Source organism: Phocoena sinus, chromosome 11 (assembly GCF_008692025.1).
Source record: "Phocoena sinus isolate mPhoSin1 chromosome 11, mPhoSin1.pri, whole genome shotgun sequence".
Classification (NCBI taxonomy): Eukaryota; Metazoa; Chordata; class Mammalia; order Artiodactyla; family Phocoenidae; genus Phocoena; species Phocoena sinus.
This window is the reverse complement of record NC_045773.1, coordinates 65,724,878-65,739,977: the sequence shown is the minus strand read 5'-3', so window position 1 is coordinate 65,739,977 and position 15,100 is coordinate 65,724,878. Positions and strand designations below refer to the sequence as shown.

Below are 15,100 nucleotides of genomic sequence, written 5' to 3'. Positions count from 1 at the left end.
CTAATTAAAAAATATTGTAACCATAATTATTTTTACTACTTTTGTCTTTTAATCCTCATACTAGCTATAATAGTGTTTAGTCCACTTTAGTATATTTTTACCTTTCCAGTGAAATTTGTTCTTTGATATATTTTCTTATCAATTAGCACTCTTTCTTTCCAGCTTAAAGAAATCCCTTTAACATTTCTTGTTAAGGCCAGTTTGGTACTGATGAACAGCTTTAGATTCTGTTTGTATGGAAAACTATCTCTCCTTGAATTCTGAATGATAACTTTGCTGGGTGGAGTATTCTTGGTTAGTTCTTTTCTTTCAGCACTTTGAGTGTATCAGCTGCTTCCTTCTAGCCTGCAAAGTTTTTGCTGAAGAATCTGCTGATAATCTTATGGGAGTTCCCTTGCGTGTAACAAGTTGTTTTTCTCTTCCTGCTTTTAATATTTTCTCCTTGTCTTTAACTTTTTTTTTTTACATCTTTATTGGAGTATAATTGCTTTACAATGGTGTGTTAGTTTCTGCTTTATAACAAAGTGAATCAGTTATACATATACCTATGTTCCCATATCTCTTCCCTCTTGCGTCTCCCTCCCTCCCTGTCTTTAACTTTTGAGATTTCAGTTATAATGTGTCTTGGTGTGCATCTCTTTGGGTTTCTTCTTTGGAACCTTCTGGGATTCTTGGATCTGGGTGTCTGTTTCCTCCCCAAATTAGGGAAGTTTTCAGCCATTATTTCTTCAAACAAGATTTCTGCCTCTTTCTCTCTTCTTCTGGTATTCCTTTAATGCGAGTGTTAGTCTGTTTGATGTTGTCCCTTAAATCATCTACAGTTTTTTTCATTCTTTTTTCTTTTTGCTGCTCTGATTGGGTGAGTTACAGTACCTGTCTTTGCATTGACTGATTATTCTGCTTCATCTAGTCTGCTGTTGAACCCCTCTAGTGTATTTTTCAGTGAATTATTTTATTCTTTAGCTCTGTGACTTTTATTTGATATACTTTCTTATTTTTTCCATCTCTTTGTTGAAGGTTCCACTGTGTTCATCTTTTCCTTTTCCCAGCTCATTGAGTATCTTTATGACCATTACTTTGAACTTTTTATCAGGTAAATTACTTATCTTCATTTCATTAAGGCTTTTTTCTGAGGTTTTATTTTGTTCTTTCATTTGGAATACATTACTCTGTTTCTTCATTCTGCTTCATTCTCTATGTTGACTGGTTGGAAACAACTACCTCTCCAAGTCTTGAAGGAGCGGCCTCGTGTAGGAGCTGAACCTTGTCTTTCAACCCTTCCCCAACTCTTTGTCTTCTCTCAAACCTTTGTGCTTGTTCAAGCAGGCTGTTACTATTTTTTATTTTGGCTGCACTGCGCAGCATGCAGGATCTTAGTTCTCTGACCAGGGATCGAACCCACGCCCCCAGCAGTGGAAATGTGGAGTCTTAACCATTGGACTGCCAGGAAAGTCCAGCAGGCTATTATATTTTTAATAGCTCCTAGTTGTTGAGGAGGTGCCGAGATCTGTCACTGTCCGTAAGGGGAGGATCTCAGCACCTAGATTCAGGCTGTTTGGAAGCTTGACTCTCAGGCAGCTTTTAAAAGTATGTAAATTGATACAGTTCTGTGGAACTGCAGGTGTAAACCCTGCTGGCCAGGCAGTCTGGTGGTGTCCTCTGAGTAACAGTTGCAGAAATCAGGGCACTAGATGAGTATATACTGGTGAGCTGGAACAAGACAGAGAGCATCAGACTGCCAAATTACCTTTCACAAAGACTTCACCAATTTTATTCCCATCAACAGCATAAAAGAGTGCCTACCCACTCCCTCCAAGTCCTTGTCAATATATGAAATTATTGCTTTTTGATTTCTCCCAAGTCACTGGGCAAAAAAATGATCTTTGTTTTTTTTCTCTGTTACTATTGATTTGAGATCTTTTCATGCATTTATAGAACATTTGAATGTTTTCTCGAGCTGGCATGTTATTAGTTTGAGTAATGCTAGGCTGCTGTATTAGGTTCCTATGGCTGCTATAAATTTAGTAGCTTAAAGCAACACAAAGTTATTATCTTACAGTTCTGGGAATAAGAAGTCTAAAATGGGTCAGCAGCACATTGTTTCTTCTGTAGGCTCTAGGGAAGAATCTATTTCCTTGTCTTTTCCAACTTCTAGAGGTTGAATTGCCTGCATTCCTTGGCTCATGGCCCCTTCCTTGTACTGTCATCATATCTCACTCTGACCTTCCTGCTTCCCTCTTAGAAGGACCCCTTTCCCAAACAACTTCAGTTTTTCTCGTTGTTTTGAAATGCAATTTTATTTAATACTAAATTCTCATATTTACTTGAGTCTGTGGCCAGATTTCATTCTGATCCAGTACCAGGACTACAGAGTTTTAATTACTATAGTGTTATATTTTGCTATCTGGCGGCCAAATTCCCAATTATTTCTCTTGTTTGAAAAATTTTTGGCTGTTTTTGCTGATTTCCTTTTCCAAGATTTTACTGGTCAGGTTCTACAAAATACCATGTTGCTTTCAGTTGAGATTGTTTTGAATTTATGGGTTACTTCCTAGAAAATTGACACTTAAAGGTTTGATTCTTCCCATCTAGGAGTATTCTATAGCTTGCTTTTGTTAGTTTGTTAAAGCATCACATACCCTTCAGATGTGTGTGTTTCTAGATTTTAGAGCTGTTGCTGTTGCAAATTTATTCCTTTTTATCTATTATATTTTTTATTGGTTATTGCCATTATGTAGAAATACTTTTGTTTTTGTAATTTGTATGGTAGTTTGTTTCTTCCTTGCCTAAAACCCTTTATTGGTTGTACTAATTTTTCGGTTATTTTACTCCAGTTTTCTAGGTAAATAGCCACTTTGTAATGGTGACAGTTCTGGTTCTTTTTCTTGCCTTAAATTATTATCTGTGACTGCAAGTACAACTTGGAAAAGTAGCCATTAAACTGTGTAATTGTGATGAACATCTGTCTTTTGTAGGAATGCTCGTATGTTTCTGTGATTTTCTAATAGATAACTTTGAGTTGAGTAAGTTTCTCTCCACTTCATTCCTAGATTACGAAGTGTTTCAGTCTCAAATGCATCTTGAGTTTTGTCAGATGTCTTCATAATTTTTCTAAGAGTTTTCTTCTGTACATACATTAAATAGTGAATAACAGTAAGTTTCCTGTTTGAATTATCCTTTTATGTCTGCTTGTGAATATTACAATATTTAGTAGTTGTATATGAAGTTCACTGGTGAAACTGACCAGTAGGTTTGTTTGTTTGTGTGTGTACACGCACGTGTGCACACGTGCATGCATGTGTGTTATTCTCTTCTGCTTTGGATGTCAGAGTTATGCTAGTGCTCTCAAATTAACTGGAAAGCTTTTCCAACTCTTAGAGATGCACTGGTACACTTTATTAACTGGTATTCTTCGTTGAAAATGTAGTAGCACTTGACCTTACTGTCTGACCAACTGACCTTGTTGCCTTTTAGAGGTGACTCTTCAATTTTTTAGTCTCCATGATTGTTATGTCCCTGTGGGTTTTTTTTTTTTAATTAGTTTTGCCCGAGGCTTATCTATCTTATTAATCTTTTTCAAATAATTAACTTTCAATTTAGAGTTAAAATTTTACTCCTTTTATTTCTAGCTCTTTATTCAGTTAACAACAGCTTTTCTTGTTTTCTAATTGGTATACTCATGGTTATAAATTGTTCTCTTGAGTAAAGCTGAGTATGTCATAGATTTTAACATGTAATGCACTTATACATAAATACTTTGAAATTTTAAATTTCATTTCCTCTTTAAATCAAGATCTGCCAAGATATTTTCATTTTATTCTATAGTATGCCAATTTTTTTCAGTGTTTGGAAAGAATGGATATAAAGTTACATATACGAATATATCAATTTAGATCAAACTTGTTTGTTATTTAAATTCTCTCTGTACACTTTTCATTTATTTGAATTATTATCCATAAAACAAACAGAAGAATCTAAGTTAACTATAGAAAATTTTTGCGCAGGTATAGGTTTTTTCATGAATTAGGCATGCAGTTGAATCTCTCCCCTTTGCCATCATTTGTATTTTGTGATAAAGCCATGAGAGAGGCAAAACCTGAGAGAGGCAAAATAAAGTCACTTTTTGGGGTAACTTGATGGATAAGGTCAATAAGATTCCCAAGTGTATGATAATGTTTTAGCAAAATCTCAATAAGCCAACCATATGTTAGATTCATACTTGAACTTGAAAGCAATCAGAGCCAATATTTTTTAAACAAAATATTTGAGATATACAAAAAAAAAAAGAAGAAAAGAAGAAATAATAAAATGGTAGCTCCTACCCAGCTTAAGAAAATCTCATTACTGTACAGGTGATGCCCACATGTACTCCTCCTTGATCATATCTCTATATTATAGTTCACTTGTGGAATTAATAGCTATCCTGAATTTGTCCTGTATTTCTTTTGTGTTGTTTCTTTTTTCATTCTTTTTTCTCAGCTTTTTAAAAACTGAGATATAATTGACATATTGTGTAAGTTTAAAGTGTACAACCTATTGATTTGATGGATTTATATCACATTGATGGATTTATATCACATTATGATTGCCATTGTAGTATTAGCTAATACCTCTGTTACATTTCATAATTATTTATTTCTTCCAGTGGTGGAAACAGTTAAGATCTAGTCTCTTAGAAAGTTTTATGTTTCTAATACAGTTTTATTGTCCATAATCACTGTACTGTGTGTTAGATCTCTAGGAATTATTTACCTACTAGTTGCAGTTGTGTAATTCTTTATATTTTAACTATATATTGGCTGTTTTGTATGTTTTAAAAATTTGATTGAAGGTGATGCATTGTACTTATTCTGCAGCTTGCTGTTTGCATTCCATCTTACGTTTGTGCAGTTTATTCAAGCTGACACATGTAGCTTATTCATTTTCACTGTTGGGTATAATATTTTATTATATCAAAATACTATAACTTACCCATTCTCCTCTCGATGGACATTTAGTTGTTTCCTGCTTTTCGTTATTACAAACAGTGCTGCTGTGAACACGATTGTATATGCTTCTTCTAGGATGTTCATAGCAGCAAGATTCATAATAGCTGAAGAGTAGAAACAACCCAAATGTTCATCAACTGATTAATGGATAAATTAAAATGTGGTCTATACATATAATGGAATATTATTCAGACATAAAAAGTAGTGAAGTACTGATACATCCTACAATATCGATAAACCTTGAAAACAACGTTAAGTGAAAGAAGTCAGTCACAAAAGACTGCATAATATGTGATTCCGTTTATATGAAATATGCAGAATAAGCAAATTCATTGAGACAGAAAGTAGACTAGTGTTTCCCAGAGTCTGGGGGAAGAGTGTAATGGTGAGTGATTGTTAATGGGTTTGGGGCTTTTGGGGTGGGGGTGGGGAATGAAAATGTTCTAAATTTAGTTTGTGGTGATATTGCACAACTCTGAATATACTAAAACCACTGAACTGTACACTTTAGATTGGTGAGCTTATGGCATGTGAATTATATCTCACTAAAGAAGTGAAAGATAATTTCTAGGACAGTATTTTTCAAACCCAACCCACTAGTAGGTTATAAACCAATTTTAGTGAGTTAGAATAGAGTTTGCAGGGTGTTTTTGTTTTGAGCTATAAGAATTTCTTCATTTATTCTTTAGAAAACAGGGGAGTGGGGAGCTCACGTGGCTAGTTTGAGTATATAAATTCATGAAATGTTTAAGTGAAAACTCATAAATAGCATATTTATGATAGTTATGAATATATAATATTTGGCTGCAAAAAATTCAGTAAATTTTTGTTTGGTACTTTGGTTTTACTGTTTACTTGGGTGATTAGTGATGATTATACCAGAAATGGAATCTTGAAAGGATCCTTGGAAATAAGAGAAAACACTCTAATTTGGCTTTTATCATCTCTTTGTTCACACTCCAGAGTTTCTGTGTCAAATCTGTCAAGCTTTTCCGCTACTTTCTGCCTTTCTCCCAGATTTTTGCCTTGGCTCTGTTCTGTACCACAACCAGATATATTCCTATTTCTAACATTCTGGTGTTTTGATCAGGTTATAAATTGACTCCTTTGGAAGCATACTGCTATTAAAATTTGATCTGTTGTCCATTTCAGTTTATATTAGAGATTTTATAGATGTACTGGGTTAACTTTTATATGCTTTGAGAGCTTTAAAGTACTGATACAGTTTTTGTCTTCTGAATATGAATAGCAAATACTTGAGGCATGAAAATAGATATGAAGAGTTTAAAATCACAGATTGAAACTATTTTAGAACTCTCCTTTTTTGTTCTAGGAAGAATTGTTTTCAGTTTCGAATGTTAATAAGCTGAAATTTCTTTCTGTGGTATTTCTTCAGATTTTTTATACTATTTTCTTATAACAACCATCAATCAAAGTTATAGTGATTTTGAGCTCTTTACTCATCATCGTCTTATCCTCATTATCTAATAGGAACTATCTCTGTTTTCTCAAATTTTCTCTTTTTGTTTTTGGTTTTTGTCTTTTTCTGGCAGAGGCTTTTTAATTTATTTTATTGAAGTATAGTTGATTTACAGTGTTGTGTTAATTTCTGTTGTACAGCAAAGTAATTCAGTTATACATATAAATATGGTCTTTTTCATGTTCTTTTCCATTATAGTTTATCACAAGATATTTATAGTCCCCAATGCTATACAGTAGGACCTTACTGTTTATCCATTCTATATATTTAATAGTTTGCATCTGCTAATCCTAAACTCCCAGCCCATCCCTCTCCCACCCCCTCCTGCTTGACAACCACAAATCTATTCTTTATGTCTAAAACTGGGACCTTTAGTCAGTAAAACTGGTGTGTGTGTGTGTGTGTGTGTGTGTGTGTGTGTGTGTGTGTTTTGGCATGAGGCTGGGAAAAAATTAGACTGAGGATGTCATTAAAAGGCAATATTTAATGTGAGGGGCTTGTGGTTGACAGGCCATTTTTGCCTTCCTCTGACAGGCTTTTTTCAGTTGTCTGATGTTCATTGATTGACATCGTGCATAAAAGCATAGCATTAGTAAAACATGGGCAGTTTGAGAAAGCCAAGACAATGCAGGGATCAGAAGGAAACTTAAAAACTATAAATCATATAGGGAAGAGAAAAGAAGGCGTAGGAGTCTGTCGAAAAGGAATGTTCTAGAGAGAAAAAAAAAGTATGGGAAAATACGGTAGAAATTTAAAGGGTAATGCAAGTTAGGAAGATAAATCTGGAAAGTAGAATGAAAAACTTAAAGATGCATAAATAAGAGAACATATAAGAAGATTAATGAAGTAGGCCAGTAGATCCAGAATCTGGGGTGGGGGGGAAAGTTCCAGAGAGAGCAGGCAATATGAAGAAGATTGAATTTTCAGTGAATTACAGGAAATTTTCTTACCTGAATGAATCTCTATTTTGCAAGTACATAGAAAGTACTTAGCAAGATGGATTTTTTTAAAGCCACTCTGGAAATTTCAGAACATGGGGATTAAAGAGAAGGTCATTCAAAACAAAAAACAAACAAAAACCTTCCAGGGAGAAAAACAAGCCCTATTTCAAAGCTCAGAAGGCATTGATGGACTTGTCAACAGCACCACTGAAAGCTAAAATGCAACAGAGCAATTTATTTTATATCCAGACTGGCAGTCAAGGATGAGAATAAAATAAAATAAAGATAGGACAGATATTAATAAATTTACCTCCCATGCACTCATTCTCCAGAAGTTACTGATAAATGTGCACTATGAAAATGGAGTAAATCAAGATAGAGGAAGACTGTGGGATTGAGGACACAGGACATCCAACACACACAGAGATGACAGAACATTTAAGACATTATGTATGTACTTAAAATTAATAAATATAAATTAAGTGTATTTTTTAATGAAATTTAAAAGTTAAAAACAGGATTTTTTCCCCCTTAGTTGATCAGTTTCTCTTCTTGATTTAGAATGAGACAGGATTTTCTTCTGTACCAGCCATGGTCAGGATAGAGACTTATATTTTACATTGAGACCTGGAACTTATAATTCCTTTTTGAATCCTTGAACTGGGAATGATACTTAATAATGTTCGGTTTTATAACTAAAAACAACTAAACAAATACATATTCTTCCAAAAATGTTGTGAATCTTTAAAAAATAAAATTTTAACTTTACTACTCCCATGATACTTGTGGAATTGTAATATTCCAGCATTTTCATGTCTGTTTTTCGCCACTTATATTTCACTACTTTTCAAAAATTTCTCAATTGTAGTTCTTAAAATGAAATTTTAATTGTAAAAGGCAACAAGTTTGAAATCAGAGAATTTGTTTTAGAAACATGTCTTAATCATAAATTTGGAAATGTTCATTCAGACCCATTATTTCCACTTAGGAGAGTAAGCCAGGTAGTTCCATACTGAATAAATTTCCCAAAGACATGTTTTCACTGAGAATGAACACATTGAATCATGCAGTTTTATAACTACTTTTGTATCCTGGGGGACAAAAAAGTACCAAGAATTGAGGCAGGTTGGAATGGCCACCAGAAATCTAAATCTAGTCATGCTTGCCAAGGTATTTCTTATGTCTCAACAGCCCATGTAACTGATTCTGCTATTATAATTTTCTGTTAAATTGAATCTTTTGAAAAAACAATCTGATGAAACAGGTTTGAAAACACAAATAAAAATGGGAATTAAAATTCCTTTTCCTACAACTACTGAAAAGAGTGCTTTGGACAATGTTTTTTTTGCTTAAAGCTTTACGAAGCAGGCAGCTTACAAGTGTCAGAGCCTGAATGCAGTTCCAAGTCTTTCTGCCTCCCGAACTACTACTCAGTGCTCAAAAATTTTGATACATCTAATAGACGGCATGTAGAGAAAGGAATCAATTTGAAAGTGTTTAATACATTATAAAACGAGATAACATTTTTACCTGTTAAATAAGCTAAGTTTTCTGAACTTAGTAATACTTAAATAAATACTGGAAGCCCATATGTAGCTGGAGATGTATTTCACTACAACCCTATCAGAAGAGTCATACTATGTAATAATCCTAAAATCTGTTCATGGCCACAGACTGGAAGGAAATAGTCCATATGTTCAGAGTAGAGATCTAACAAAATATTTTCCAAATTTCCTACATTTAACTTTTTTTTTTTTAATTTATTTTTGGCTGCAGTGGGTCTTCACTGTTGTGCGCAGGCTTCTCCTTGCGGTGGCTTCTTTTGTTGCAGAGCATGGGCTCTAGGCACGTGGGCTTCAGTAGTTGTGGCACACGGCCTCAGTAGTTGTGGTACACGGGCACTAGAGCGCACAGGCTTCAGTAGTTGCGGTGCATGGGCTCAGTAGTTGTGGCACGTGGGCTCTAGGGTGCAGGCTTCAGTAGTTGTGGCGAACAGGCTTAGTTGCTTCGCGGCATGTGGGATCTTCCCAGACCAGAGATTGAACCCGTGTCCCCTGCATTGACAGGCGGATTCTTAACCACTGCACAACCAGGGAAGTCCTAACATGTTATTTTTATAAATAGGGTAAATGTTTCTATCTTTATCTGGTAGTTTAACTTTAGGGAAATAATTCTAAATACAGAATAAAGATTATCTAAAAATACTCAACAGCTTTATTTTTTAGTAGTGAAAAATTAGAAACAAATGTCCAGCTGAGCAGAATGTACCAGAGTAAATAGTGATACTTCTAAGGGAAATTTGTAAGACTTAATAGATTGCATAGGTATGAGGGGGAAAGTTTACAGTATAATAGGCAAAGCCAGATACAAATTTGTTTATAAAGCATGTGATTACCGATATATATTTTTATAAAAATACAGCAAATAACTGGAAGAAGGTCTAGTAGTTTTATCAGCAATTTTGTTTGGATATTGAGATTCAAGTAATTTTTTCCCTTTGTACTTTTGTATATTTTCCAGATTTTATTTAATCATGTACTGACTTTTTAAAAACGAATATTTTCCTAACATGAGGTAAAGTGATAGGTAATGTTTTCGTAGGCTGCCACTACATAACATTCTGTTTGTAGTATCTATTAATTGGTCCTGTCTTCTTCTGTCCATATGGAATGAACATGTTTGTATTATTTCTTAGATCTGAAACTCAGCACCGAGGCTCTGCTCCCCACTCTGAGAGTGATCTCCCAGAGCAGGAAGAGGAGATTCTGGGATCTGATGATGATGAGCAGGAAGATCCCAATGATTATTGTAAAGGTAAGATTTTCTGTGAGGAGATACTAAGTAAGATGTGATCCACGTATATGCAGTTTTTCATGTGAATATTTGGTCTATCAGCGTAAACAGTATTGATGCTTTCTGCTTATTGCATCCTTTTCTCTAAGTATAGGAATTAGTATTTCCTTTTACTTTGACTTAATTAAAGCTTAGTTTAAATTAAATTTGTTTCTACTCCTTTAAAAAGAGTGCATATTTACCTTAGAAAATTTCAGAAATATGTTAAAGAAAACAAAAGCCGTCTGTAATGCTGTCACCCAGATGTAGCCAGTGGTAAGATTTGGTATGTAGACTTTTGAAAAACACCTTTCACTACTCTTTTCTCAAAGTGATGATTGCTAAGATACATTAAACTGGAATTATATATACTTAAACTGTGTCATAAGGTTGCCTGTTATCTTTTCTGTTTCTTTTATGAAATTTTGCAGGATTCTTGGGTAGGATTTTATAACAGAATATCTCTTAACCATTGAGGAGAACCTGGTTCTTCTTCTCAGTAGGCAGAGATGCATGTTTAAATCCCTTGATTCCTGCCACTGTTGGCAGCCTTTTTCAGGCCTTCCTGGTTTTTATGTTTTAGAAAAGCAATTTCTTTTTTTAAAGTTAAATAAATGGAATTCATTCATCTCTCTCCTAAAAAACATCCTGAGACTACAACTAGTCTCAAAATAGATTTATATGTTTAGATAAATCTTGGATTACTGAGGGGCAAGAATGTTGTGAAACATAACCTTATTTTTGTTTGAGGATGACTTATTTTTTTAAGTAATTATTGGTTGTTCCACAAAGCATCACTTGCTCACTCTAAATCATTACTCTTATTCTTTAAGATATTTTTTGTAACATGAGCTCAATAATACTGTGTTGCTGACTTAACATTTTCTTTTGTTGAGTTGGTTGTGTTAGAAGAAACCATTTTTATTTGCTAAAAGGTGTATAGATGTTGAAAAACGTGGTGTGAGATACCTTTTCCTACTACTTAAGTGACTATTTGCTTCCTGTTGTTTCTTCCAGGAGGTTATCATCTTGTGAAAATCGGAGATCTATTCAATGGGAGATATCATGTGATCCGAAAGTTGGGCTGGGGACACTTTTCAACAGTGTGGTTATCATGGGATATTCAGTAAGTTTTAGCAATCCTGCAAGAGAATTAGGTGATTCCTGAATGTTTGTGTCTGATTTTCCACTTTTAGTCTAAGCTCTAGACTGATTTTTTGATAAGAATCTTATTATTGAGAATCTTTATGTTCTTGGGCAAATGACTTTTCTCGGATGAAGAGTCAGCTTAGAGGAGACACAAGATTGATTAAATTAGTATCGGTAAGGCGCTTGAAACTCCCAAATTCAGAACATTACAAATACACAAAGAAAGTGTAGTATGTAAGTTCATAGGTTTTCTCATTAGTAGAGCTAAATTTTTAGATGATGCCCTAGACCAATCTTTGTGAAATTACTTATTTTTTTGTATTTTGTTTTGATAACAGATTTGTTCAGCCATACAGTGTAAAATTCTCTACATAAAAATCACAGGCAATTAACATTGGATGTTTACATAAAAGTGTACCATCTATCTTTGGTGAGATAGCAGTTGCTATCTATGTGCTTAATTTTTTATCAGTTTTTCACCCAAGTATTTCTTCTGGCTTCTTAGAGGAAAGTATTATAACTTTTAAGCTTTTAGGTTTTGCTATACAGATATACAGAATACTTCTGATTTGGTGGAGCTTTCCCCCTTATTTATCCCCACTTCATGGTTTTACTTGGATTCACGGAGCATTCAGAAAGTAGATTTTAACTTAGCGGAAATGTTTGGTGACTGACATTACCCAGGAACAGATTTTCTTCTTCTCATAAGTTAAATTTGGCCAGTTAGAGCTATTAAGAGGTACAGGTGATCCCATAGTAGTAGTTCGTGTTTGAGTACAGGGAAATATGAAATCAATATTTGTACTTCTGTTGCTGTCTCCCAGTTATAGTTAAATCTTAGCTTCCTAACATAGAGGTAGAGCATTTAGTCTTAATTGCCTGTTTGTTTCTTAGGGGGAAGAAGTTTGTGGCAATGAAAGTAGTTAAAAGTGCTGAACATTATACCGAAACAGCACTTGATGAAATCCGGTTGCTGAAATCAGTAAGTATTAGGTTGTATGTGTGAGCTGCAAAGCATTATAAATAAATAAAGTTTTATTCAGTTAAGATATACCAAGTGTATACTCTTTGGCATGGCTCATTTTTACTGTAAAGTTCTAGTATCCTTAAAGAGGTAGAGGAAGACAGTGTTTACATATCCTGTGTATGTGGTAGGGAACTGATGGAATATGCTGTGATGGGAATTCTCCCTACATATACAATGGAAAAAAACCTTGCAAATAAACAAAAATGTTTATTGAGTATGTTTTATGTGCCAGATAGCACAAAGAATGTTTTTCTTTCCTGCTATGGTTAAAAGAAAAGTTGTGTGTATAAATATATTTTTGTTTTAAAATCTTATACAATTATATAAAAGTAAGCACTATATTTACTAATTCCCTTTATTACCTGGAAACTTAGGTAAATATTATCAAAATTCATTTTCATTTTTGTTACAAATTAGTAAATGTCAGTGTAGTAGAAGGAGCTTAAACTCAGAGTTAGAAAACATGAGTTTTAGGGCCAGCTCTATCCAAATATATCCTTCAATTCATCTTTTTATTTCTTCTGAGCCTTAGGTTTTTCATTCGTAAAGTGAGGAAGCTAGACCAGGAGAGCTCCAAGGAAGTACTTTTCAAAGTGCCAGTCTGTGATGAGATAAGGAGCTCATGCCCCAAAGTAAATCAGTGTACTGCTTCCTTCCCTCAGAAAGTTTTTATATGAAAAAAAATGAAGGCTGAATAAACAGTATGGTTAGTGCTATGGTTGATTGCATCCTGCAAAAGCTCCTGAATTCCTCCTGGCCTGGTAACTAGCAGTTAATTTGGGAGTAGCAAAATGGTATAATTAAACAATAGTCTTTGTTGATTGTGTTTTCTTTTGTGAACTGCTTATATTAAGTTCTTTGTTTGAGCTATTAAAATTTTATGTGTGTCTCATAGATTTGTATGAGCTCTTTCTTGGAGTAATCTTTTGTTATATTTGCTGCAGGTATCCCCTCCCCCACCACCATTTGGTTTATTTCTATGGTTTCCCTTTTGCTAAGCATTGTTTTTTCCCTATTATAGGTTCGCAATTCAGATCCTAATGATCCAAATAGAGAAATGGTTGTTCAACTACTAGATGACTTTAAAATATCAGGAGTTAACGGAACACGTATCCTTTTTAAAACCTATTTGAAAACAAATCATGAAATAACTTTATCCCAAAGAAAGGAACAAGATTTGTACAGGTAGCATTGGTCTCTTCTCTCAAAACAAACTATAATCAAATTACTTTATTTTACTGTCAACTTTTGAACACAGATATGAATCAGATCTCTCTTTGTATGTTGTGATTTTTTAGGCTATTGGCTTTACACTTTTTTCAGGCAAATTAAAACCAACCCAAAAGAAACTTTTTAAGAAAAGAACCTTGTACTAGTAAGTAGTTTCTATGATTTTTATCAATTAGCGCAGAAATTTTAATGAAGTTAATGAGAAATACTGGGTAAAGGACTTCCCTGGTGGTCCAGTGGTTAAGAATCTGCCTGCCAATGTAGGGGACATGGGTTCGATCCCTGGTCCAGGAAGATCCGCAGAGCAACTAAGCCTGTGGTCCACAACTACTGAGCCCATGCTCTAGAGCCCGCGAGCTGCAACTGCTGAAGCCCGTGCGCTCTAGGGCCCATGCTCCACAACAAGAAAAGCCACCACAGTGAGAAGCCCCTGCACCTCACCGCAACTAGAGAAAGCCCATGCACAGCAATGAAGATCCAGTGCAGCCAAAAATAAATAAATTAATTAAAATTTAAAAGAAAGAAAGAAATACTGGGTAAACAAGAATTTAATGCATTTTATCTCAGTATTTAAGAGGCTGTAAATGTATGCTTAAAATCTAAACAGGTGTAATTGTTCACATTCTGTCATAATGGAAAAACTGACTTGTTTTATGTTTTGATCCGGAATTTTAGAATTTTAAAGTTGGAAGGAATATTAGCTATTCTTTTCCCCACAGGTTAATATCAGAGTGACATGCACGGAAATAATTGAAAAGTTGTTGCGACAGCTATGCTTGTAAAGGCCTATCACATTTTTCAGAATGAAAGATGAAGAAGAATCTCACTTGGATTGGAGAGTCTGAAACCTGTTTATAAACTATTTTAAAATGTATAAGGAAAGACATTGCATATATCATTCTACTTTCCCTGCATGTTTATCTTCTCTTAGCACACATTTTTAATTGCCAGTGATGATCTTTTTTTAAGGAGATGGGCTACATAGGGCCCATCTCTAATCATGTGGACTATATGGTTAGAGATTTGAACAGAGAAGCAAGGAGAGAGGATGAGAAAGGAGAGAGAACAGGTGATAACATAAAGATTTTATCTATCATTCTGAAGTTAGTTTTCAGTTACTTACTTCCTTGGAGAAATATAAATCAAATCCCCCCCTTCCCCAAATCTCTAAGGAAACTGGTACAAGAAGCATTCCATGTGAATCATCATTTTACGTCTGTTGTGGTCATTTCATAGATGGCTTACTCTGTGTGTGTGTGTGGTATGCATGTTTTCAAAGAATTAAGAGGAAGGCTAACCATGAAATAAAACCATACAGGATGTCATGATGGCCATTAGGTTCTGTTTCCCTATTTCTTGATCTTGTAATGTTTCTCACTGTGCCACATTTTCCTATTAATTTGGTAATATTATAGTAAAACTGTAGAAATATTCTAAATAGTCTCCTCAGTAA

General features: G+C 34.4%; 1 protein-coding gene across 2 annotated transcripts in view; it reads left to right on the top strand.

Moving 5' to 3' along the window:
• Nucleotides 1-15,100, top strand: part of SRPK1 (SRSF protein kinase 1) — an 80,813-nt gene that overhangs the window by 32,026 nt on the left and 33,687 nt on the right. For both annotated transcript variants that reach the window (XM_032648795.1, XM_032648793.1), the window contains exons 3-6: nucleotides 10,105-10,223; nucleotides 11,259-11,367; nucleotides 12,285-12,372; nucleotides 13,439-13,526. In XM_032648795.1, coding sequence (XP_032504686.1) covers nucleotides 10,105-10,223; nucleotides 11,259-11,367; nucleotides 12,285-12,372; nucleotides 13,439-13,526 — 404 coding nt within the window. The remainder of the gene's footprint in view (nucleotides 1-10,104; nucleotides 10,224-11,258; nucleotides 11,368-12,284; nucleotides 12,373-13,438; nucleotides 13,527-15,100) is intronic.